General features: G+C 36.1%; 1 protein-coding gene across 1 annotated transcript; it reads left to right on the top strand.

Moving 5' to 3' along the window:
* The first annotated feature begins 478 nt into the window (after positions 1-478).
* LOC149417237 (protein takeout-like) lies at positions 479-25,437 on the top strand. Its single transcript, XM_089640561.1, has 8 exons — positions 479-605; positions 9,044-9,299; positions 10,952-11,094; positions 12,480-12,568; positions 13,857-13,987; positions 21,588-21,642; positions 24,767-24,897; positions 25,236-25,437. Exons 1-8 carry the CDS (start codon positions 536-538, stop codon positions 25,435-25,437), a joined length of 1,077 nt encoding a protein of 358 aa, XP_089496687.1. The 5' UTR covers positions 479-535.
* Positions 25,438-26,980: the final 1,543 nt, after the last annotated feature.

Below are 26,980 nucleotides of genomic sequence, written 5' to 3'. Positions count from 1 at the left end.
CTAGGTAGCTACGCCGCTGGTCATAATATCCTGACCCTTATATCTACGTTCACCCTGTATTAATGTCAGAACAATCTAGACAACCTGAAAGGTCTTGCATCCAATAACCCAAAAATATCAACAACAACTCAAAGAGAATCAATATTATTAGATATTATCGAAAAGATTCATTAGAAGTTATTTTTGTTTATTTATCCATTAACGCCCTTTTTAGAGGCTTTTACATACGAGTAGTAATTATACATTATACATAGTAAGAACTTATAAATAGTTAATAACTATACATAACTGAACTGCCTCGGAAACAACACCACTCCGATGTATAACCAATAATACAAGTGTCACTTGACACCAGCCCGTGTTTACGTGTCTAGGTGTAAAAATGACTTTATTTTAATTAGGATATTACCGTCATTATTTGCCTTATTATAAGTCTGCATAAATAGACAGACTTCGATTACCATATTGCAATCTCTCTGCTGGGTTGCAACTAGACTGCAACGAGTGTATTTTATACGCTAAGAAAATTTACAATATGGTTAAGTGGTTTTCAGTCCTTGTTCTCATCGCTTTGTGTAATGACTTTGGATTAGGTGTGAAATTCCGTAAGTATTAAAAAAATGTTTTATTTTAAAAATTCTGAGTGATATTGTAAAAAGCAATCCATTATGTGACATTTCTATAATAAAATGTTACACCGACTCCTTAAGAGGAAACTACAAGCCAAAAATGTTTATATTCTTGGTATACCTTATATTTTAGGGAATAGGCATTAAAATCGCTTGACAGAAGTCAAAGTAGTCTAGAAACGTTCGATTTCAAGCACAAAAGTGGTTTTTATTTATTTTGTAATTAATTTTATAAGAAAGCAAAAAAGTAAATCAAGTGAAACTGTCACAGATAATCTTAGCTATAGCACTGTATTTTTAAAAGTTGTTTCCTTTATGCGTTCATACATTTCTATTGAAAAATATATTTTTTTTGTAGTTTTCACTTATATTTTTATTGAGTAATTTATTTGTATTCTACTCAAGCGAAACGATAGGAAAACCTTCAATTTATCTAAAGCATATTTTTTGATATTCATTATGTACACCAATTCGTTATAAAGATTAATCAATATAGTGATTTGGAATTAAGCTTCGCCTGGTTTTGAAATACATTGGCTAAATTTGCTAAGTTCAGTTTCGTAATAGAATAGTTTTCGCTAACCTTTGAAAGTTTTTCACAATCTTTTAAAACTTAAATTTAACTATATTCTTTTTGTAAGGCAGCTAAACGGTTATTTCAAATCTTTATAACTTGTATTATTGTAAAAATTGTTTTGCGAGTTAAAGTCAATGATAATAGTAATATTTGGATCATTTGTATAGCGCCTTTTTCTTGCAAAATCACCTCAAGGGCGCTGTGCACTGATCCATAATTTATAGATAGAATTTGCCATTAAAAAAGTCTTACTAAAAAAGATGGTGAAAATTTTATTCAATTTAAAAACGAACGTGTATGTGAAAACCATCCTAATTGAAACGTAAAATAGAAACTGACATAAAATAGTTCACAGAAAGGTAAAAAGATATAAACATCGCATATCCAGTCAAAGAGGGTTGTTTATCTGTACTATCAACTTGAAATAATAATAATTTCTCATCGAATTTGGGATTTTTTCCAAGGTATTTTAAATGTTTTATATATATTTTTAATTATGAAGAAGTCTTAAAAATACTATTTTAAGAACTTGATAAATTTACATATCAGATTTTTGTATTTGATATATATTTAAATATTCTAAAGTGCAATATTTTGATTTCGAACAAATAAAAAAAGCTTATCACAAACATTTTTGATCAAATCATTGCAAAATTTAAAATAGATCAAAATTCCAAAAACACAGCCTTTTTACTTGAGGAGTTTGCAAGAAAGCTGACACCTTACTTTTTATCTCGTTCATACAAGTAAAAATTATTATAAATTATAATAATAAATCCCGGAGAATAACCAAAAAAAAATCTGACTACTTGGATCCATTTTGTAACAATATCAACGTTGATTTAAAAAAATTGTATTTACCTGCACGTGCATAAGGTATTAATATTAATATAAACATCACTTTCATAGGAGTATTATTTAATTCATGCGGTAAAAGTCAATTAAAAAATAAAATATTAAAAATTACCTTGCTTCTGACAATAAGTTGAAATTATATTCACAACATTATTAATTTGTTAAAACTGACAAAAATAACACAAATAATAGTTTATATATTAAATTTTACTAATTAGAATAGAAATTATTAACACAGTGTGTTTTAAAACTTACATTACAAATCACAAATCACAGCTGTCCATGAAAATGCGCCAGTTTTGCCCATGCGCCAGTCTAACAATAAACAGTGTTGCGAGATATTTTTATTAGTAATAATTCGAAATTAAAATTGTACAGGAATTGTACAATGTGTAACTAAAATACCATTTAACGATTGTGAAGTGGTTTTTTTTTATTAGAATAGCTGATATTGTATTAAAAAAATACAAACAAAACGTCATTAAAACATGAAACTCTATGTTTCACTTCGTCACAACAATATAACATTATTATATCATATATTTTAAATTTTCTTACTGTTTTATAAAAATATTTTGAAAAAAAAAAAAAATATTGTATGCTCGCACATACACTTTAAAGGTAATTAGATGATAAATGCAAGTAATACCTTAGGAATACTGCTTCCTTTGTCCTACGTGAAATCTGGTACAATGAACTCTAATTTGCTTTGAATTTTGAATCAAACTGATTGTTTGAATAACTCAGACAAGTGATAAAGTACCTACCTATTGTGTAATATTTTTGACAAAAAAATATTTCAAACGCCACTTTGAAAATTGGATATCATTTGTCTAGATGTTGACTCTTCTGTGATTTTTCACGTCAATAACACTGATTTCGGTTGTCTGCGTACAATCAGGTTCACAAAGTTAATTTAAGTATTAAATATCACGGCTTAACTGTTGACCATAAACTAAATTGGGATCTCCATATTAATTTACTCACTAAAAAATCCGGAAATTATCACACATCTTCAAAATAACACTAATTATGTCATTAAAATAACTAAAAAAATATTGATCTGCACTTTGTAAAAGCATTCAAATTCAAATTAAAAAACATTTATTGTACAAAAATACAGAGTACAAAAGGTATATCTTATAGGTACATCCTATTTTGTCCAGCTAACCCAACAAATACATATTATTTTATAAAACCTAACAAATATATGTAAATAAAAAAAAATGAAAAAAAAGTGCAGTGAAATTTGTTTAAAAGAAATGTTTTTAGTGATGATTTAAATTTTGATTAGGTCGGTTATTTGTTTGATGCTACGTGGAAGGTTTTTATATACTTTAATGGTCATGTAGTGTGGTTTTTTTTGACATACAGTTTGTTTGCTTTTGGGATTATTTAGTTTTCTGTGAACCTTGTTGCGTGTTTATGTCTTGAGTTTTTCTGTGGGAAATTTTCTGGAGATGATCGAACTAACAGGCGTAACTCCATTATATGTCCGTCACTGTCAGAAGTTTGAGATTCTTAAAAATTGGTCTACATCAATCCTGGTGATCAGAGTTTGTAATTTTTCGTAGGCACCTCTTTTGGATGATAAAAACATCTTTGGCGTTTACTGAGTTTCCCCAAAAAACTATTCCGTATTTTATCATTGAGTATACGTATCCATAGTATACGGTGATTACTGACTCGATGTTTAAGAAATTAAGGGTGCCTAGAACAAAAGAAAAGCTACTGATTTTTGCTACGACTTTAGATACATGTTCTCTCCAGTTTATATTTGCATCTAGTTGTATTTCCAGCAGTGAACAAGTTTGGGAAGGTTCGATATGATTATTATTAAAGTTAACATTTATGTTTATAGGTGTAGCTTGTACTGGACAAAATTTTAGAAGATCAGTTTTGTTTGTGTTAAGCGACAGATTTTGTGACAACAGCCAGTTTGCTATTAATTGACAAGTCTCGTTAACATGTTTATTAAACTCGTCAACGTCTCCAGTACATTCAAATAACAGAGCAGTATCATCAGCAAGCATTGGACATTCGGAGTTCGTTTATGTCCTCAAGGAAGAGGAGAAGACCTAACGATTCGAACTATTGTATATCAGTATAGGGAGGATCAGCAGACACTCACCTTAAAATTCTTTTGATAATTAGACCAAGTTTCAAAAGCCTTGCCAACATTCGACAGAACAGCTAATGTTTAAAAACAAAATACTGGACATTAATAAACTATTCATTAAAAAAATCATCGATAAAAACTGTTTCTTAACATCACCTCACCACATACCTCACCCGCAAAACACAAGAGCAAAAATAATCGAATAGTTTCAAGCACCCTATGACAAATTAACTGTCGCCAAAATACATCAATATAACTTGGCAACACAGATATTAAATATCTTCCCAACACAAACTAAATAATCTGAATTAGTTGTTCAAAAGATTTGTACTGTGGCAGTCTGAAAAAAAAACCGAACAGATACTCGATATATTCTAAATATCTAAAGCTACATATTATAAACACACTTTTACAAGAAAGATACATTACGCTTTACGGTGACCGGATAAATCATCAAAATGATAATTGATCACATCTTTTAAAAGTTATATAAAGTCATGGAAAGTGATGAAACAAAAAATTTACTAACTGGGTTAAGTAGGTTAGGTTAGGTTAGGTTTAATTAATTTTTTTTCATTGTTTTTAATGACTTTATATCACTTTTTAAAGGTGTGTTGAATTGTCACTGTGTAGAATTATCATGCAACCACGCTTTACACGTCATTGCTCGGTCTATTTCAGCATACCGCTCGTCATACAATACCAATGGGAATGTATGGCGAGTAAAACTATTTTATTTTTTTATTTTAGTTTATTGGGGAAGTAAACAGTTATTTATTTATAATTTTACACCTGGCTGGACTTTTAAATGTTATTTTTCTTTTTCACAAAGAACATCTAAATAACAAAACTAAATAATAGAACACAACAAAATCAATGCAAAATCAAAAAACAAAATCAAAAAAAAAATAGAAGACAAAATAAAACACAACCTCTAAAACAAAAACAATGTCAAAAACGAAATAAAGTGGAAACTAGACACCCCACCATGCGAGATGGAAAAATATAATACAACGAAAATTACAAAATATTGGTAACATATACAGAGCTACGTAGTTTCTATAGTTAAATTATTTTTAATTTGATGTTCTTCTTTCTGAAATAAATTGGGAATGACTTTTTAATTTTGTTTAATTTGGTGAATGATGTGTTGAATATATCAACAAAATCTTTAAAGTCACTACCCAAATTTTGTATACGGCTAACGGGGTAATAGAATTCAGATTCTGTATATATATATATATATATATATATGTTATATAAATAATTACATGTTACATGTTTGCACGAACCAGTAAAGTTTCAACATAAAATTGATGTTACAACAAAAAAAACATAAATAAAAATAAAAAAGTAATTAAAATAATAGAAGTGAAAATAAGAAAATATCTTACACATACCAAGTATTGAAATTTATACAGGTATAGTTAAAATAAAAGAAGCCTAAACATAATAATGGATGAAATAGCTGCATAAAGATTAGGCCATTTATAGAGAAAACAAAAAAAAATTAAATAGAAAAAGAAAACACATTACATACATTCATGTTTATATTGAAGGAATCTACATTTGAACATATATAAATTTTACCGGAGAGTATTACACCCGTCCACTGGCAGTCCCATCGTGAATGTGCATTGCGATCGGTCTGTCCGTACCAAAGAGTATGGATACTAGAGAGACAGCATGTGAAGTGTGTCCGCGCGCTCCAAGTGTGAATTTTGTGGAATTTTACGGAGACGGCTGACATTAGCTTTTACACCTCGGTCGCGTATTGAGCTCCTAGTAAAACGCTGATAAAACATAGAAAAATGGTTAACTGCGCCGTAAAATTGTGTATAAGCAATTCTGTGAAGAAAATTAAGAAGAAAGACGGCCTTACCTTTCACATATAAGTATTTAAACACCGCTCAATTAGACATTTTATAGTTAATTTTTTGACGAGTTCATTTCAACCGCCATCACGCCAGCACGCCATCTCGGAATCACGCGGCGGACGAATGCCAATGGGCCGAATCAGTCAACTTATTTTATAATAATTAAAAATTACCAACAAACCTTTATTTTTTTATTAATTTATAACACACGTTTATAATGATTTGTCTTGTATGGTGACCTGATAAATCAACACATCGACGATTCAACACGAATTTTAAAAGTGGTATAAAGTCATGGAAAGTGATGAAACAAAAACTTTATTAACTGGGAAGTTAGGTAAGGTTTTTTTTCCTTCTTTTTTAATGACTTTATAATGTACTTTTAAAATGTGTGTTGAATTGTCGATGTGTTGATCAGGGAACCGTCTGTATATATATATACCTAGGTCGTACTTTAAATCCTAGTTTTGTGAACAATCGCGCATGTGCGCGCGTCGGTACGACGAGATGTGTGTCACTATTTTAGGTTTTCGATAAATAACTCTTAAAAGTTCACTTGTATCACATTTTATTTTTTTCCGGTGTAGATAGTACCTAGTATAGTACGATTCTAAGATATTCCGTGTTTTTTTATCGTATTTTTGGAACCATGGTTTTTTTATTTATTTGTTATAGTGAATACCTCACAAGAGTCCCAACTGCTCCCGTCTGGAGCCAGTGAGACTATGGCATCCCCAATTGGGGGGTGTTGTGAGGCTGAAGGTAAGTGGGGAAGGGAAAGAGGAAGGTGGGGAAGTACCTGGCTATTCAGATCTAGTCACTAAACACGGCTAAAGCCATTTGGAGCAACGTTTCAATTCTGAATGGTGGTCTTACACCAGGGCGATACTGGTAGTATCTTCCACTCTGGAACGTGCCGCAAATATACTATATATTATTTTAATTAATTAATTGTGAAATAACACAAATTAATCAAATAAAATTTATTTGCGCACGCCGGGTTCGAACCCGCGACCTTCGGAATGGCAGTCCAATGCGTTACCACTGGACTATGCCGGCCGTCAAAGCTTGGTTTGATGTTTATATTTATTCATTTTGTATCATGCCTATAAATTGTGTTTATAACATAATATTTTATTGATTATTTAAAATTGTTATTCATGTCTCCTGTACTTATCTTTAATTTGATTTTTTTTCTTCTTTTTTTTGTTATCACTGTAAAACTGTAGAGTTTTTTCTTATATTATTTACGACCACTCATTTTCTTAAAGTCAAGCACCAGCTTCCATAGGGAAATAATAATGCACAAAATTGTACTATGCAAATCTGTTGATTAAATAAAATAATACTACCTAACTCTATATTATCAAGTTATTCGTAATCCGGAAATTTTTGTCTTTCTTTGAAAATAAATCTTTATATATGTATATTGTATATATAAGAAATCTCGTGTCATGGTGTTTGTGGTCACACTCCTCCGAAACGGCTCGACCGATTTTTATGAAATTTTGTATGTATATTTTTTAGGTATGAGAATAGGTCGTAAAGTATATTTCTTACCAATAGGTGATTATGTGTCCCTCCGGGTCAGCTAGTATATATATAGTTGATACACTGTAACACTGTAAAGTTATTTAATTTGACTTTTATGTCGTTTTTAGTGTTTTTATTAGAGTTTTTTCATCGAACTCTTTCAGCCAAATTTTTATTTTTGATTTGTATTCATGAAACTTTTCCAATATTTTTTTTTATCTAGAGGAACGATGTTGTCAATTTTTGTTACAAAATAAATTAAGTTTCTTCATCGCAATATGGGTTTATAACTTGCAATGTTTTCTGTCTTTTTGATTCGTCTAGTGTGATGGATAAGTTTTAAGTTTTTTCTTATATTATTAACGACAACTCCTTTCCTAAAAGTCAAGCACCAGTTTACATTAGAAAAGAATATAATAATGCACAAAATTGTACTCTGCAAATCTGTTGATTATTTAAAATAATTCTACCTAATAGAAAAAAAAAATCTATTCAAACTGATGAATTGCGCAATATTAGCACCAAGGAATGGCGCTGCGAGTTTCAGCAAGTTCATAACATTAGTTTTTCACCCAATTGCACTTGTTATACATTCCATGAAGATTGATACCGATTTATTTGGACGCGCACTACACGATTCGATCATAATCTTGATTTGGCAAAAAAATAGTTACGTGAAATCAGATTTAGGTAATTAACAATAACATGTATGGTACAATAAATAAATAAACAATATGTATGTCTTTTTTTACTTCCCTTTCTGCACTAGTTAATTTTATATTTTTACCACCATTCTTTGTTTGGCAAATAATGCGTAATGCGCTGTATGCCCAAAATGTGACAAAAAATTAAGGATGTTTTTTTAATAAAAAATAAATAAAATAATGTGCAGCCCGTTCACAGTTCGGCCCTTAACTCTGACCCACGGCCCCCTCCGCGCTCGCTTACCGCTCTTCCCCGTCTCTATCCCCCCCCCACAAGGGCGTTGACAATTATGGGAGCTTCATTGGTTTTGCGTATTATTTAATACATCTCGACAAATTATGCCGCTTCCATTGATCCTAGTTCCATGGTCCGTACACAAAGAACGACTACCGTGCCCCTCCGCAGGATTACAATTCGACCCTGGGGACTAAGTGAGCGTCAGACATTCGGAAGGTGGGCGGAAGGTTGCCGAGTTCGCTCAACCATTCCTCCAGCCCGCATATGGCGGTGAGGGAGGCGCCGTCGACTCTGTGTGAACACTTGTCCGGTGTAGGAGGCGTCTGATTAGGCAGGGACGAGGTCTATTTCACACCCAAAAAGGGTTGTAGACTTAATATAGGTACAAAAATTGTAAAACCCTTTAGCAAAGAGCGAGACGTTCTAAATAAACACATTTGCCTCGCAGTAACGCCACTCGAATGGAAAGGGTTTTTAGATAATGACATGTTCTTTTAATGTACTCTTCTAGCCGCTTCCTTCAAAAGATGCCGAGTGGCCCCGGAACTCGATAATAAGAACAACACATGCCTCGTCGAGGCTGTGGAAGATGCAATCCACCAACTGTCTGGGCATGGCAATTCAGACCTGCAGGCCATAGACCTGGACCCTCTAAACATTGCCGAAATCCACATCGAGCAGGGGGCCTCCAGTCCCATAGCCATTAAGCTGGACTTCACGGATAATAATTTTTCCGGGCTTTCCAGTGTGCATGTCAGATCTGTAACGTAAGTAAATACTTTAAATAGTCAGTTTAATTTCGTATTAAATAATCGTATAAAACTCCTTTACCAGATCCCAGAAAAACATTTTCCTTGGTTCATTAAAGAAGTACATCTGTAATGAACCAAGTGACTCCCGATGCTTTCGACTGGCCAAATAACCTCAGCATTTTTTTCTTTCCACAAACTCTCCTGAATCACACAAATAAGAATTTAGTCATCCATAATGAGGGTACAGGGTAAAGGCTTCCAATGACACACTGAGCATTTACTTATGATTTTATCAAAGTTACTACAATTGCGCTGTAATTACTTTCATACTTTTTTTCTGTACTTATTTTGTACTCTTGTTACTAGAATATATAAACTATCATTTTTTATTAAATATTCTAAAACTACTTTCTTTAATTTCGACTGTTGGGAATTCCTGCAACTCGTAAATCTGTTATACTACAGTATACCCAAACACACATTCCTCTATACTCTATACAGAGGCTTTACACCATGGGAAACCAATATTTCTCTTGTTATTGACGTATTAAATATAATCTTTAGGCGAATTTTGTCGATCAAATAAAATATGTATTCCAACACTTCTCTTAAGAGGAAGCTACAAGCCAAAAATGTGTATATTCTTGGTATACCTTATATGGTAGGTAAAAGGCATTAAAATCGCTTGACAAACGGAGTCCAGAAACGTTCGATTTCCAGCAAAAACTGGTTTTTATTTATTTTTAAATAATTTTATAAGAAAGCAAAAAAGTCAATCAAGTGAAACTGTCACAGATAATCTTAGCTATAATACTGTATTTTTTAAAGTTGTTACCTTTACGCGTTCATAAATTTCTATTGAAAAAATATTTTTTTAGTAGTTTACATTTTATTTATTGATATATATTTTATTGTGTAATTTATTTTTTTATTTGTATTGTACTCAAACGAAAAGATAGGAAAACTTTTAATTTATCTAAAACATATTTTTTGGTATTCATAATGTACTTCAATTCGTTATAAAGATTAATCAAAATAGTGAAACTTCGCCTTAAGCTCATCCATGTATTTTATTTTTTTATCCATGTGTCTTATTTTATTTGTAATTTTATTTTTATTATTTCTTTTTAAAATTATCTGTCATCTTTAAATTCCACTAACTGCATGTAAAAGCCCTTTGGACGTTAAATCAATAAATAAAAATATCAATTAGGTAATATCAAAAATATTTTGAACAAAAAACATTACAAAAGTAAATCGAAATTATCGATCTACGAGTATATTTTCAAATTTAAAATACATTGTGATAAGTGCCCACCGAATGGCATTTTATTACGCCGTATTACTTCTCGTAAACTTTCTCTTTTTCCATCTAATTCTCTTCTCTACTCCTTTCACCCTTATACCCTGAATGAGGATTTCCTAGTCCCACTGGTGCCTTCGTGGTACTGCACATTACAAATAATAATCTGTTTTATTTCCCCTTGAAAAAAGTATAAAAGGTTCCACCTAAAAGGTTAATAATATATTTGAACGTTGAAAATGGGAAAAATATATGAAAAAGACATCATACTTGCACGATAAAGTTCTACTTTGGTATTTTTCTTTTTCACTTTTGTTCAAAACTTCACCTCATTTTTCTAGAAATTTTTTGTATTCTTTTTTAGTGGAAAACTCTCGAGTCCTAAAGATTTCGTGTTAAAAATTAAGCTTGACGCAGAACTCTTGACACTGGCAGGCCCCTACAAAATCGAAGGAAAGGTGCTCATCCTGCCCATTCAAGGAAATGGCCAAAACAAGTTGTCGATGAGTAAGTATAACTTTTGCCATTTAACACCGAAAATTATAATCTAACTACAACAGATGTCTATATTATCTAAAAAACAATAAATTTTGTTTTATAAACTATGGCACTTCTTTTATCAGCACTGGGAAATAATTATTTACCCCCTTCGTTTAAAATTTTACGCAACTGATGAGCAACCATTTAATAATAATAATTGGATGACTTATATAGCGGCGTTTTTGTGCAAAATCACCTCAAGGGCGCTGTACAAATTTATAATACATTTCTTCAGTGATCTGAATGTTATTACTAACTATTTATGGAGATAATATACAGTACAATACTTACCTGATAGGTCACTTGAGATTAACACTTAATTAACATTATCTAATTGTTTATTAGCAAAATTTAGATACAGGATTTAGGACATAGTTGGAAAATTGAATATAACTGGACTTTCTCTCAGGAATGGTATATTTAATTTAAGGGTATGACAGCTTAAAAGGTAAGTTTTTAGTTTAGACCTGAATTCTGTTGGACTTGTTATGGACCCCGGAGGGAGTTTTTTCCAAGCCTTCGGCCCAGATACTCCGAAAGCGCGATCACAACTTAGTATTTGGCTTGCACTTAGGTTCTATCAGTCTGCCTACAGCTGATGATGTTGCTGATCTAAGAGTTGACTGCCTCAGACCAGTGTTTTCCGGGACGCATAGTTCAGAGGTGTAGGGTGGGGCCATTTCATTGGTGGATTCAAACACCATCCAGCACAATTTGTACTGGATTATTTCAGGGCACTTGCGCCAATAATGTGTTCTGAAATGTGCGATTATTTTGAAACCCCGGTTATGAGCCGTGCTGCTGTATTAAACACTGATTGAAGTTTGTCGATTTGATATTTCGGAAGGCTGGGATAAATGCCGCTGTAATAATCGAGACGTGAGACTACGTTGATAAGTAGTTTTGTTGCTTCTGTAGGAAGGTTTCTTCGGGCAGACTTGAGTTGTCTTAGGTGAAAAAAACCGGTGCGTACAGTCCTATTTATTTGACTTTTATACAGAAATGGTAGTTTACAGGTGTGTGAAATTTAAAACACTTTTATAAGTAAGGTCCTTGATCTATAGATGATCAGTCTGAATTCAGTACTTAATTTGATTTATTCGGCCTCTTCATATATGTATTCCTTACTGGAAAACTTCCACAAAATTGATGGATAATATAATTATGCGAAACAGTTTTTTTTTATGTTTCTGACTTTCATTATTTTAAAGAAAGACAAACATTACTGGATTACAAATAACCCGGCAATTTTTGGAAATCTCCTACTTCCACAGTGAGCCGAAAAAGTTTGCTTGTGTTGTGATGAAGGACTTAGCCAGACGAGGGATTGAACACATTTTTTTCCTTTACAGAAAATGTCGAATGCTACATCGTCATAAAAGGAGAGTCGCAGATGAAGGACGGTAAAGAGTACATGAAAATAAAAAAGTTAACTTTGAAAGTAAACATGAAAAGGTTCGTGCTTTTTTTATTAATTTTATTTTATTGAGGGTTACAGGCGGGGGGGGGGGGGGAGAGTGGGGACTTTTGTGAAAATACACCCTGTAGAAGGTACTATTCACTTGCAAAAATTCAGCTTTCCCCTGATTTGTTTCAGTTTAATGCTTTCATTGACTGGGCTAATATTCCTCCGACACGAAAACCAAAAACCAAAACAAGCAATGCGAATCTATTAAGGCGCTGCTTGTGTGTGAGAAATATAACAAATCATTAGAAAGTAGTCGGATACATTATAAATTTTTAAGTTATAAAATAAAAGTTTTACCTCTAAGTAGAGTTAAAGTAAGTTGGCCTAAAGTACAAAATAAGTGCGTAACGGACATGTTGATATTGCAGTATTCATAATATATGTTGAAAATATTATAGTGAGAAAAGAAACATTTTTTTACGAAGAATGTATACGAATATTGTATCAATTTCATTCGTTATTATAAATTTGTTTAACAGTATGATATTTTATACGTAATTTGAACTTGTATAGGGAGAAGATAAAAATTTACGAGGAAGAATAAAACTGCAATATGTTTACATTAATTTTGAATTAGTTCTAGTGGTTTAAATCACATTATCCTTGTGCTAATTCAATTTGAATATAAAATATAATTACATATAACTTTAAACATATTTTTAGTTATTTGTAAAGGCTTAGTTGCTAAGATATGGGCCACCACCTAACTGGAATCGAACCAGGCTATGAATTGGCTAGCTCAGTGAATGGGTAAGCAGATGACTCGTGTACTGTCAGGGGTGAGCAGCTCCTTTAATCATTAGCTCGTCCATCGGTTAGGAGGTTGGAAAGGCTGACACACAATAATAACACATGGGTAAAAAGGCACACGGTATATTAATCATCTCGAGAAATACAGGGTTGACACAGATCTCTACTCTCTCTCTAAACTGACGACAGGATGAAGCGTGGATTTTACATGAAGTTAACTATTGAACACAAGAAAGGGTATGCCGAGAAAGCTTACGGGTTTCCAAGTTCTGATGATGGGTGGCGGCATGACGTATCGAGCTGGTAATGGCCCGCGCCTGCAAGGGCGGCGGTACTGTTGAGGTGATGATATGCACTCGGAATCTACCCGGAAACGAGACTCCATTGAGTTCAGTTCGAGCTGAGATAATAAACATGATTGGAAATTGGTAGCGCAAAGCATCTAGTTTAGAAAACTGGAACGAGATCGCGTCTAATATCGCGTAACTATGCACGTCATGTTGGCGTGTAGTTTGCTTCCGCGAGAGACACTGTTGTTGTGACCAAGGTCGGGTCTGGACTGCGGGGGCGGCAGGTAGTGACCAGTGTTGAGCCGAAGACGCTGTGTGTGGTCTGTGCCGAACACGCGGCGGCCAGCTGCGGGTAAGCTGGGGTAACCAAGCCCCTTTTAATTGTAGGGTAACCATTCTTTTAATTTAATAGGGAGACTGTATTACGTAACACATTCCCCTCCGCCAGTAAAAGGCGACGTGGTAATGAAGCTTTAGGCGTAAAAAAATCCTCTTCACCTTGTCGTGATGGAAGTAGAGAGAGAAAAAAAAGTGTTGATTTACAAAAAAGAAAGAAAAAAATGGTTATGCAATGATGAAAAGACAACATACAAGGTTATGCAGTGATGAAAAGACAAACATACAAGTTTATGCAGTGATGAAAAGACAAACATACAAGGTTATGCAATGATGAAAAGACAAACATACAAGGTTATGCAATGATGAAAAGACAAACATACAAGTTTATGCAGTGATGAAAAGACAAACGTACAAGGTTATGCAATGATGAAAAAAAAAAAAAAAAACAACATGACTCTAAAATTTCATTGGTCTGTAAGCTTAGTTTGAAGAGCGTAGTGTTTCGTCGAGTATCAAGTAGACGTAATTTCACTGGAAGTTATTGAAGTTACATTTTCACTGTAACTTGACCCATTTGAGATTGCACTCAAGTATCACTAGGGCCATAGAAATTGAACTGTGCTTCTCGGTTGTGGTTGAGAGATGGTGATGCTGAGGGCCAGAAGTATCCGGGTTCTGTTGTTGTTGTACCAGCGTGAATTCCATTGTGCTGATGTGGTGGAGCAGTGGTTGTCAAGGTGAAATGAAGTTGGTAATAACATGGAGTAATACCAGTAAGTTGATTGATGATTGATGCGTGTAATGGCTATTATGTTGAGTTTGCGCATCGGCAAGTAGTTGATTTGCCCAACGGCAAGTGGTTGATTGCACAATGGCAAGTGGTTGATTTGTACAAACGGCAGGTAGTTGATTTGTACAAACAGCAAGTAGTTGATTGCACAATGGCAAGTAGTTGATTGCACAACGGCAAGTAGTTGATTGCACAATGGCAAGTGGTTGATTTGTACAAACGGCAGGTAGTTGATTTGTACAAACGGCAGGTAGTTGATTTGTACAAACGGCAAGTAGTTGATTGCACAACGGCAAGTGGTTGATTGCACAATGGCAAGTAGTTGATTTGTACAAACGGCAAGTAGTTGATTGCACAATGGTAAGTAGTTGATTGCATAATGGCAAGTGGTTGATTTGTACAAACGGCAGGTAGTTGATTTGTACAAACGGCGGGTAGTTGATTGCACAACGGCAAGTAGTTGATTGCATAATGGCAAGTGGTTGATTTGTACAAACGGCAGGTAGTTGATTTGTACAAACGGCAAGTAGTTGATTGCACAACGGCAAGTAGTTGATTGCACAATGGCAAGTAGTTGATTGCACAATGGCAAGTGGTTGATTGCACAATGGCAAGTAGTTGATTTGCAGGAACAATAACTAACCTTGAGCTGGCATGCTCTGAGGTTGGTTCTTTTGAATGTGGTTTGAATGATGAGACGACTTGATTTGCTACTACACGCACGACTCACACCTAATTTGGGTATGGTCGGGTGTTTTTGGTACGCAGAGATTGGAGAAAAGTGAGTGATGGAAGTGAAGGTGGCAAAGAAGTGAAGCTCAGCTTGCAGGTGATGAGGAGGGCTGCTGGTCTTCTTTTTAATCCGGGGACAGGTTATTATTAGAGCCAAAATTTTTGAAGTTTACCTGCCTGGTAGACCAATGATGAAAAAACGTTTGGAGAGAAACAAATTGTGTTCAAGAGAAAAGACAAAAAGACAAAAAAACGTTGTTGGTTAGAGAGAGAGAGTAGAGAGATCTAATATGCTGACTATACCATGAGTATCCCGAGATTGGGGAGACAAAAAAAACTATCACGACTGGCGTGAGGTTACCTATTTGATATACAAGGTATAGGTAGGTGGTTGTACAGTAGTAACACCAAGTTTCTGAAAGAAGTTGGCCTTCCATGGCCGGTGTTAGCGCTTGAGCGATAACAACTTACGACTTTCAAAATTACAAGAAATGTGTTGATTACCTAGGAATGGGGTGAAAGAGGAGATTTTGAAGCAAATTTCATGGATAAAGATTGTCTTATAGACAGACGATACGCTATGTGCGTAGGGTACACCTTCCAGATTCATGAAATTAACCTCAAGGATAATGAAGGATGAGAAAAAAATGGCGTTGAGCGAGAAGGTCTGTTGGTGATGGAGCTGATTCTCCGTTCGATCTCTTTCAGAGAACGAAATGTGGTCAACCAGCAGATTTCCTAACTTCTTACAAATGTACATGAGTTTGATGGAAGGGTGAAGGATGGAGGGTTGAGTAGCGAAAATTGATAGTGACTGAGCTAATTCTCAATTCGATCTCTATGTGAGGACGAAATATATCAACCAGCAAATTTCCTAACTTTTTACAAATATACATGAATTTGATGAAAAGGTGAAGGAGAATACACAGTAATAACAATCTAATCTTTCACGTGTATTTGGTGAAAGATTAGGGGTCGTTTTTAATCTTCTACAGTTTGTGAGAACATGACAGACCCTTGCTCAAGCTTAAAAAACCTGAGAGTTTTTCTTATTCGTCTCCCAGACAACGATTTAGGTGGTTTTGTGTCACTGTCTCGATTAACTCCCACGACACGATACCTCATAACCAACAGTGAAGCTGATGGCTAGTCCATGGTCAATGGATAGTGGATGGTTCTTGGGTCCGCTGACAAGAAGTCCACAGGTATCAGTTAGCGAAAAAATTGCTGAATGCACAACTTCATGTTTGTTTGAAGAGAACAAAAATTCTCACTACAGTGAAGGACATTTCCCTCAGTGTCATGAGTTATACAAAAGGGTCCCAATTAAGGGCGACAAGTCAGGGTAAAATGATCTACGTCTGGTAGAACAAGTACATAGTGTCAACTTATTTAAAGAAAACAACAACAAGATATTGTATCGTTCGCACGAATCATGGTAAATATTATAACGTTTCCACGTCTCATGTAGAAATTGAACGAATTACAAAAGGACCCTAGTATTGAAAGGACGGTACAACATAGATATTTATAACCATTTATGGAACAAATTATCTCTTTGGCCACAGTGTATGTAAGCCAGTAAAAAAAGTAATTATAACGAACTTCTCGTATCATGGTAGATATTATAACATTCTCATGTATAATGTTAGATTTTATAACGATCCCTCGTCTTATGGTGGATATTGTAACATTCTCATGTATCATGAAAATAACATATCAACGTTCAATAATAAAAAAAATACCATTTCAATACCGGAAAAAAGATACATACACAATGTCAAAAACAATCAAGTAGTGGCTATTGGTATTATCAAAAAGACGATGGCATAACCTTTGGTTGGGTTTATGCGTTAAGTTGGCAATAATACAAGACATATGCCTAAGGATGTCTTACAAGACACACAGTATAGCAGAAGAGACCTATTGGTTTTACTAACTCTTTGCTTACAAAAAGGTTTGTAGTGGTTTATTTAAGACCTTTTAGGGTTTTACTTACTTAAAATGACCAAACAAAAAAACGGGAAACACCCTTGGTGTTGCCAAAATTGCCACGAACACGAATGTTGTGAACTTTATGATACAAATTGATACAAAAGGCACCTAGAGACACAGGATAACTTAATATGAGTGATCTGGCTTGGTGTATTTGACAAGGCAAATTAATGCTATTTAAGTCAAAAATAGTACATAATATAACAAATTGGGGTCAGGAAGTTGAGATCTTAAGATTTTACATACTCAATGTGACCGAAAGGTGTTATGTATGATACATTGTTATTGATGAGGAGGACAAATCGGTGTTTGTTCTCCTTTACAACAACCTTTTTCAGAATTGACGTGTCAATATCAAATTCTGGAAAACAGCAAATTAGAGCAAATGGGAATGTTGAGCGCCATTCAATTTTTTAGAAAAAACTGAAAAAACTTTAAACAAAGGTAATTGTAACTTTTATTTGTTACACCTGTGTAATTTGAATCAAATGACGATACCGAGCTGGAATTTACACACGCATTATGATTACGAATTACAGGGGTAGGATATTCACCTCAATTGGGTGTATGTTGCAAAGGGTCATTGTTTTATGTACGATGTAACCCATTGGAACAAATGTGACGAACAAATGTGAAAGAACAATGTGAAAAACAATGTGAAGAACAAAGAACATGAGAGGATTAAAAAAAACATTTACATACAATGTTGTACGTGACTTTTGTGGTAGTTATGACAAAAATAGTTATGTATTTAGTGTCGTAAGTGTCGGAATGGTGACGACTAACAATTGATGTCCAGGGTCATGACTCCGGGAGCATAAACTGTTTGGGAGGCGTAAAAAGTCTCTTGACTGGAATGATCAGTTCCAGAGGAGATACGTACAAAATATGAGTACAATTATAAACATTACACGGTGAGGTGTGACAAAGAAACAAAAATAACAAAAGGTTTATACAAAAAAGCATAGTTGTACATGTATGGGTGAGAAATGATTAAAAAAACCACAGTTGACACTTCTGTGTTTTTAGAAAAATGAGAAGGTTACCTTGCAGAGGTCGAAATGCGAGTTTTTATATGAAACTTACGCGATAAGACATGCCGTTTGTCTGCACGAGGGCAAAATCTCGTGGGACAAAGGTAGAGCCAGAAGTTTGTTAGTTATGAGTGTAGTGACCTAGTGAAGGTGGTGTCCATTGTATCCACACTTCCTAGTTTGACAATATCTTTCACGTGGTAGTTACCGATGTGTTTACCAGAGGCGTCTGATAGGGTATATACTACATCTGAGATTTTTCTCAGCACTTTTGCTTTAACAAAGCGAGGAGCTAGTTTTTCAGAGAAGTACAAAGCACCTTGTGAGAGTGTGTTGTTGCGTCTCCAAACTGTGTCGTTTTCCTTAAAGGTAACATGTTTCCTGCGTAAATTGTATCTTTTAGCACTCTTTTTGTGAGTAGTATTAACGCATCTGTGACTTCGCTGTAAATAGCGGAAAGTTCTTCAAGACGGTGAGCGTAGTTCTCTGATGGGTTATCAGTAGAAAGAGAAGATGATGGGAGACTAGCGTCCCCATGCAAGGATCCATGAACAATTTGTTCCATACCGTGTTTCAGGAAGAAAGGGGTGTATCCAGTAGTGAGGTTCACCGTATTGTTTAGTGCAGTTTGAATTTTTTCCAGATTTTTGCACCATGTTCGTTGATCTTTGTCAACCAGGATTGCCAGAGCTGTATTGATGGTCTGGTTGTAACGCTCTACTGTATTATTTTGAGGCGTGTAAAGTGTATTATAGAAAATATCTTTTATGCCGTATTTGGCCAGAAATTCCTTGAATTCCAGGGCTATGAATTGTTTTCCGCTGTCGCAAATGATGGTGCGAGGGGTGCCGTAGGGGATAAAAATGTTTTTTCTAACAAGTTTATGATTGCAGATGCTGTGGCTCTTTTTAATGGGAAGATCCAACAGAACTTGGTGAATATATCCACTATGCTAAGTATATGCATGTTTCCGGCGTAGCTTCTGGGGAAGGGGCCGATGAGATCCATAGAGAGTGATTGTAGTGGTCTGTCCGCTCGTTTGGGGTTATTCATGAGACCAGATGGGGGTGCAGTACTATGTTTGTATGCTTTGCAAATGTCGCACTTAGAGATGTAGTTGCGAACTTGTTTAAACAGGCCTGGCCAATAATACCTTAAGGCTATTTTCTTATAAGTTTTGAAAGTTCCTGGGTGTATGGATCCGGGGCCGCTGTGATTGTTGATGATAATTTTTTGTGTGTCCTCTGAGGGAATGACTAGCTTCCAAGCATAGTCCTCGAGTATAGACAGTGGTGGTTTGCAGTTACGATATAACCGACCTTCCTTTATAATAAAGTTGGGAAATTTTTGCGGGTTGTTTCTGCATTCCTCGTAGGTTTTTAAATACCAAGTGTCTTTGGTGGTAGGAGTTGGTGTCGTTTCTTCGGAGGTCAGAGTGGCGAGTTCTATTCTTGAGAGGGCGTCTGGGACAATATTGTCTGCGCCTTTACGATGGATGACATCAAAGGTGTATTGGGATAGGCGAGACGACCAGCGGGCCAATCTGCCAGAAAGGTTGCTTAATGAAATCAACCATTTTAGGCTGCTGTGATCGGTGATGACTGAGAACTTACTGCCTTCGATATAGCCGCGGAAATGGTGGATAGAGTCCATGACTGCGAAAAGTTCTTTTCCCGTTATCCCATAGTTTTTTTCGTGTTTGTTTAGACTACGAGAGAAGTATGCCACTGGGTGTTCGCCGTCGGGGAATTCTTGTGTTAAGACCCCGCCGATTCCAACATTGGAGGCGTCTGTATGCAGGGTGAAAGGCAGATCGAAATCTGGACAGTTTAGTACCGGTGCAGATTGCAGTGCTGTTTTTAGAGAGGTGAAAGCCTTTTCAGTTTCAGTAGACCAGGTGAAGTTACTGACACCTTTTCGGGTACCGGTAATTTTACTAAGAGGGGCCGCTATTGTGGAGAAATCCCTTATGAATCTTTTGTAGTATCCGGCGAGACCAAGGAAACCTTTGACTTCTTTAGCGTTCTTTGGCCTGGGAAAGTTTGTCATAGCTTCGACTTTGGCAGGGTCGGTCCTTAGACCTTTTTCGTCTATTACAAAGCCGAGGTAGCGTAGGCGTGATTTGCAAAATTCGGATTTCTTAAGGTTGATTGTTAATCCGGCAAACTTGAGTTGTTGGAATACTTTTTCTAGGGTGGTGATGTGTTTTTCAAACGTGTCGCTGATGATTATTAGGTCGTCCAGGTAGCAGAACAAATTATTTTCGGATTCGGGGCCGAACAGTCTGTCCATCAGTCTTTGTAGCTCAGCAGGGCTGTTTTTTAAACCGAAAGGGAGTCTCTTAAAGTGGAACATTCCTCTGCCGGGCACTACAAATGCTGTTTTTTCACATGAAACATCATCCAGAGGTATCTGCCAGAATGCTTTGGACAGATCTATTGAAGAGATGAATTTTGCGTTGCGTAGTTTATCCAGGATTGCGTGTACAAGGGGAAGTGGGTACGCGTCAGCCTCAGTGCAGGCATTAAGTCTTCTACTGTCGAGGCAGAATCGGGCGGAACCGTCTTTTTTGGATACCAGAAGTGTGGGGTTGGTCCAGGCGCTTCTGCTGGGAACCACGATGCCCATATTTAGCATATCATCCAGTTCCTTCTCCAACAGTTTTAGTTTCTGGGGAGCCAAATTGTAGTATCTTTGTTTGATAGGAGGTCCATTTGTCTTGATGTGGTGTTCGACTAAATGTGTCAAACCAAATCCACACTTTTCGAACGAGATTGATTCAAATTTCTTGATCATGTCTTCCAGTTGTTCGGTCTGTGGTGGGTGCAGGTTCTCGTACGGAATTATTGTACGGATTTCGTTGATTGAGGTGGTGGGTGTGGTGTTGTTGCAAGGGTTGAAAACCTGAGGTGCAATGTTGAATTCTTTCCAAAAATCAACTCCAAGAATAAATTTCTGGGTGATGGTTGGTACGATTAGAAAATTTATTGGAAATGATTTGCTTCCACACTTGACAGGTAGGACAATTGCTCCTGTGACTTTTTGAGTGTTGTTGTCTGCAGTGGTGACGAAAGCGGGGTGTTTGTTGATTGTGAATCCGTTGTTGACAAAGGGAATGTGGGCGTTACCGCCGAGGCAGCTAACTGAAGCTCCACTATCCAGTAGTCCAGAGAAAACGACGTCATTAACAGAAAAATGCGCGTATGGGCGACCATCTTTAGCTTGGGTGCAGCTCACCGTAGAAAGTCGTAAGGCCTTTTTGAAATATGCAATGTGTTTCAACCACTCGGTCCATTCAGTAGCCCTGGATATTGAATGAATTTGCGAGGGGTTGGATCTTAGTTTTTTGGAGTTCTCTTGGACCAATTCGGCGGAGGTTTGGAGAAATCTGTAGGTGGTCTTGCAATTAAGTTGTTAGAAGGATGTATTCTTTCAAGATTATTTCTTGATCTCTTGAAGATTTCTCTCAAGTTGTCATGTTGAGGAGAATGGTCACCGGGGCGCTTTTGGTGGCCTCTGTTGTCTTGGGTATACGAAAGTTTTGCTTTTTTGTAGCAAGATGATTGTGAGTGTCCGGTTCTTTTGCAAAAGGTGCAAAACTTCTTCTCGTTAAACTCTGGTTTGATTTGATTGGTTGACCGAGAGGCGAGGCTTGGTAGAAGGGGCTCGTTAGAAGGCTTGGTGTTTCTTCTTTTATCTTGGTAGTTTTCTAGTAGTAGACAGACATCCTTGAGTTGTTCTACTGCGGATATTTTTTGAGAGGTTATTATGTTCTCATATCTTGCTAGAAGGCCATCAATTAAGATAAGAACTAGCTCTGTTTCGGGGACTGGAGTTGTCAGTTTGATGTTTAGAAGATCTGCTCTCTGGGCGTATTGTGCTACTGTTTCGTTGGAGGATTGTTTGATAGAAAACAGAGTAGACTTAATCCTATACTGTGTTTCTTTTGGTTTTTCAGGAGAGCAGCTTTGAGTTCGGGCCAGGAGTTTACTTTTTTCTTGTGGATTCTATGCCAGGAGAGTAGTTCGTGTGAGATGAGATCTATGAAGTTACGGTGTAGTATCTCAGTAGGAATGTTGCGTATCGCGGCTGTTTCTTCAATTCGGTCGATGAAATCTTCTACGTTAGTATTGCCGTTGTACTTAATTTTCCATCCAGTTAGGTCGAAGGGTTTTGTGGTTTCCTTGATGGGTATAACTGGTGGTTTAATTTCTGTGCAAGAGGGTATGCTTGTGTCAGAGATTGTTATACTGCCGGGTTGAAATTGCAGTCTCCTAATATATTTCCTGTTGTAGAATGTTGCGTACTTAATCAGGACGTTTTTGGTTTTGTTGAAAGGAGAAATATTCCTGTCTTTTAATTCCTTTTCTAAACTTTGCGTACTTTGAGAGCAGATGTTGGCTATTATGCCTAAGGTGTTGTTTTGAGGATTCATTTTGTGGAAGTCGAGTTAGACTTTGTGAGAAGAAAAAGGAATTGTCAGAGTGTGTGGCTGGTTATTTTTCAAAAAAAGATGTGCTTGTGATGATGGGTGAAGAATTTTGTGAAATTTTTCAAAGTCCCAATATGGAAAAAAAATGGCCAGCGGTTTCCTTGTGTTTTTGATGGAAAAGTTCCTGAGATGTGCGTTTTTGAAAAAAATTTCAAAGTCCTTAACGTGTGGAAATAAATGGCCAGAGGTTACCCTGGGATTTTAGTGAAAAAGTCCCTGAGATGTGCGTTTTTGAAAAAAATTTCGAAAAATTTTCAAAGTCCTTGGTTTGTGAAAAAAAACGGCGAGGGGTTACCCTGGGATTTTAGTGAAAAAGTCCCTGAGATGTGCGTTTTTGAAAAAAAATTTCGAAAAAGAAAAAAAAATAATTTTTCGAAAAATTTCCGAATACAGATTTCGAGGGAGTATTGTTTGTTCTTTCAACAATTATTGTAGGGTTCTTGTGATTCGTGACAAATTGTCTGAGTTTAGGCAGAACCAGTTTTTGGCTATTTACACGCTAGTTCCTTACATCCCGTCAAAGTCGCGCCAATTAGCAATATGTGACAGATGGGGCATTCACGTCAACGCGAATCTCAATTATATGTAAAGAGTGGATCGGCTTTCTAGACTTTAAAAAAAAAAAGGATACTCTACCCACCTTCATTACATATAAAACGAAATTATCAAATGGCAGAAGGGCTTTAATTTCCTTGGTTGTATTCTTGTGCAGACGAACTGACTAATAAATTCCACAAACAAGGAATTTATTTTGTATCATGTACAAGATTTGAAATTGTTGAATTGTTGTTTATTGTAGCTCGTTCTCTCTAATAGTTGTACTTGGAAAGTAAACCTTCATGGTTTTGGATCACTATGTGATGTTTGAGATGTCCGAAAAGAAGTAAACGTCGATTGCGCACTTTGTGATAGAATACCGGTAATTAAATTTTGTCGAGTGACGATTCGTAAAAGTTGTAATTTAACACAGAATAGTTTTAATGTGACACGGTTGTTTTAGATTTGACGCGATGGTTTGTAGAACAGCTATGATTTATTAGAAGAAAACATAGTTATTCAATGGTTAATACAAAACAAGGCATGAAAACACAGTGAAAGAGTACAAGGTTATTTCCAATTTGACCTCCCGATGGACGATTAATAACCAAAGAAAACCCACGTTTGCGTCAGTGCTAAGATATGGGCCACCACCTAACTGGAATCGAACCAGGTTATGAATTGGCTAGCTCAGTGAATGGGTAAGCAGATGACTCGTGTACTATCAGGGGTGAGCAGCTCCTTTAATCATCAGCTCGTCCATCGGTTAGGAGGTTGGAAAGGCTGACACACAATAATAACACATGGGTAAAAAGGCACAAGGTATATTAATCATCTCGAGAAATACAGGGTTGACATAGATCTCTACTCTCTCTCTAAACTGACGACAGGATGAAGCGTGGATTTTACATGAAGTTAACTATTGAACACAAGAAAGGGTATGCCGAGAAAGCTTACGGGTTTCCAAGTTCTGATGATGGGTGGCGGCATGACGTATCGAGCTGGTAATGGCCCGCGCCTGCAAGGGCGGCGGTACTGTTGAGGTGATGATATGCACTCGGAATCTACCCGGAAACGAGACTCCATTGAGTTCAGTTCGAGCTGAGATAATAAACATGATTGGAAATTGGTAGCGCAAAGCATCTAGTTTAGAAAACTGGAACGAGATCGCGTCTAATATCGCGTAATTATGCACGTCATGTTGGCGTGTAGTTTGCTTCCGCGAGAGACACTGTTGTTGTGACCAAGGTCGGGTCTGGACTGCGGAGGCGGCAGGTAGTGACCAGTGTTGAGCCGAAGACGCTGTGTGTGGTCCGTGCCGAACACGCGGCGGCCAGCTGCGGGTAAGCTGGGGTAACCAAGCCCCTTTTAATTGTAGGGTAACCATTCTTTTAATTTAATAGGGAGACTGTATTACGTAACATAGTATAGTAATCAAGCACACCACTCCAAGCAATGATGCTATAAGTGATTGAATATTGCAACAAGGAAAAAAACATTTTCAATTTGTCAATATTGAGTATTACCATTTTTAAAATATGTACGTAAGATATCTTAATTTTTAATCGGACAAGGGTCTCTTGTCTTTAGCCTGTTTTAAGTAAAATCCCTTTCGCGTTTTTTGTTTTTGTTTTCATTGTTTTTCCTTTGAGGCTGTCTTCATAGTAAATGTTTTTTTCAGGGCGACATATTACTTTGGTAATCTATTCAATGGCGACAAGGCATTGGGAGACAATATGAACCGCTTCCTGAATGACAACTGGGAGGAGATCTACACTGAACTCAGGGAGCCGACACAAAATGCTTTTGGCGCTGTCTTTGAGGAATACAGCAAACGGATTTTCGAAAACTTACCTTTCAACGAAATTTTTCTTGTAGATTAATTATTTTTGAATAATAATCTAACGAGATATTTTTTTTTCATTCAAAGCCCAGGCAAGAACAAGGCATATTTCGTTTTTCATTTTAATGTCACGCAGTTGAATTGAATGGCATTGTTTGTTTCATGTAATGAATATGCATTCTTGAATAAATTGTAGTAGAATATAAGAGTATTTTTTTATTTAAAAAACGTTTAAACACGTAACATATAAGTAATTAGTAAATTTTTCAACTAACTTCTAAGCGACGCTATCTGTAAGGAACGTATGTCTAAAGATATGACAGAGACATTCGTGTATGGATGAGATAGCATGATTATGCAGAATACATGCAGCTCCCTTGAGGTGATTTTTTAAGAAATTGGCGCTATATAAATGAGCCAAATATTATATAAATGGGCAAGTCTACTTTGTCTCTTGCCTTTTAATTATTACCTTTCGAGATAATAATCAAATAGTAACTTGTACATTCAAATTAATACAATACATTATGTTAATACTAATCGAACAAAAAATATGGCACGTTCCTGTTTATAGATTGATATCGAATAACGAAACGCACAAGAAAATAATAGGCATAACGAATATGTGTGAATTAATGAAATGGCTACAAATGACATCATTAATAGCTAAATGGAACGGAACGCATTAGAAAGAGATAGCCACTGAAATAATATAAGTACGGGTGAAACAGACATGTTACGAACGCAACTCGTTTCTGTACGTGTTCTTCGCGACACCCGTTGTGGCCCACTGACGTGCGAGCATGTCCGCGGCAAGCATGACGTTACAGGAGAGCGACGAGCATTTGTTACTCGACCAAGCACTCGGCAGGAGTAATTCGGCCTTAATGGATTCAATTCCCTTTTTTCTCGGTAGGAGATGGAACCCTACAATACTTTGTCTCAGCGCGACTCCTTGTTTTTTTATCAAATTCCATGCATAGTTATTCAGAACCCAGGCGTGCCTCGGGTCACGCATTTACTTTCTTTGACTATAATTCCTGGAAGCACTTCCAAACTCGGGTGTTTAGGATTACATGGGCCTTTTTACAAAAACGTAGTTTTGAGATAAATGAAAATAAAGATTAGAATTCTCATATGCGAAACTGTATGTTATACTGAAATGCCCAACTGTATCTCTTAAACGGCTGTATGTACGAGATAGAGCTTCGTGTCACTAATACAAATGATTACGGCATTGCCGAAACCGAGCTTAACTAAAAACACCAGTTTTAGTAGTTAGGCCCCTAATTCCTCCTTCCATTTACGCCTGATATATTCTCCTGACATTATGTACGCCATATCAGCAGAGGCGGATTTGCAGTCTTGGCCGCCCTAGGCCCCAGACCATGTAGCCGCCCTTTTCTCAGTACCCATCACATTGACCAGGAGTATCCAAACTTTTCAGTAAGTTCCTAGGGTCAAAACCGTTCTAATTTTCCTGCCATTATCATTCATGGTTCATGGGGTGAGATTTGTCCAGGTCTTGGCGGCGGATACGTCTGCCCACCTGCTGCGTGGCGGGCCGGATCGAGAGAGACTGG

The sequence above is a fragment of the Hesperophylax consimilis genome, chromosome 15 (genome assembly GCF_061612785.1).
Source record: "Hesperophylax consimilis isolate HC1 chromosome 15, BYU_Hcon_1.0, whole genome shotgun sequence".
In the NCBI taxonomy this organism is placed as follows: domain Eukaryota; kingdom Metazoa; phylum Arthropoda; class Insecta; order Trichoptera; family Limnephilidae; genus Hesperophylax; species Hesperophylax consimilis.
Note: the sequence above shows the minus strand (reverse complement) of the source record. Positions and strands in the feature narration are given on the sequence as shown.

Coding starts and splice junctions, on each gene's coding strand:
- LOC149417237 (XM_089640561.1), top strand. CDS start 536: ATGGTTAAGTGGTTTTCAGTCCTTGTTCTCATCGCTTTGTGTAATGAC. Junction 606..9,043: donor TGGATTAGGTGTGAAATTCC/GTAAGTATTAAA, acceptor GTACTCTTCTAG/CCGCTTCCTTCAAAAGATGC. Junction 13,988..21,587: donor CACGCGGCGGCCAGCTGCGG/GTAAGCTGGGGT, acceptor TGTTGTCTGCAG/TGGTGACGAAAGCGGGGTGT.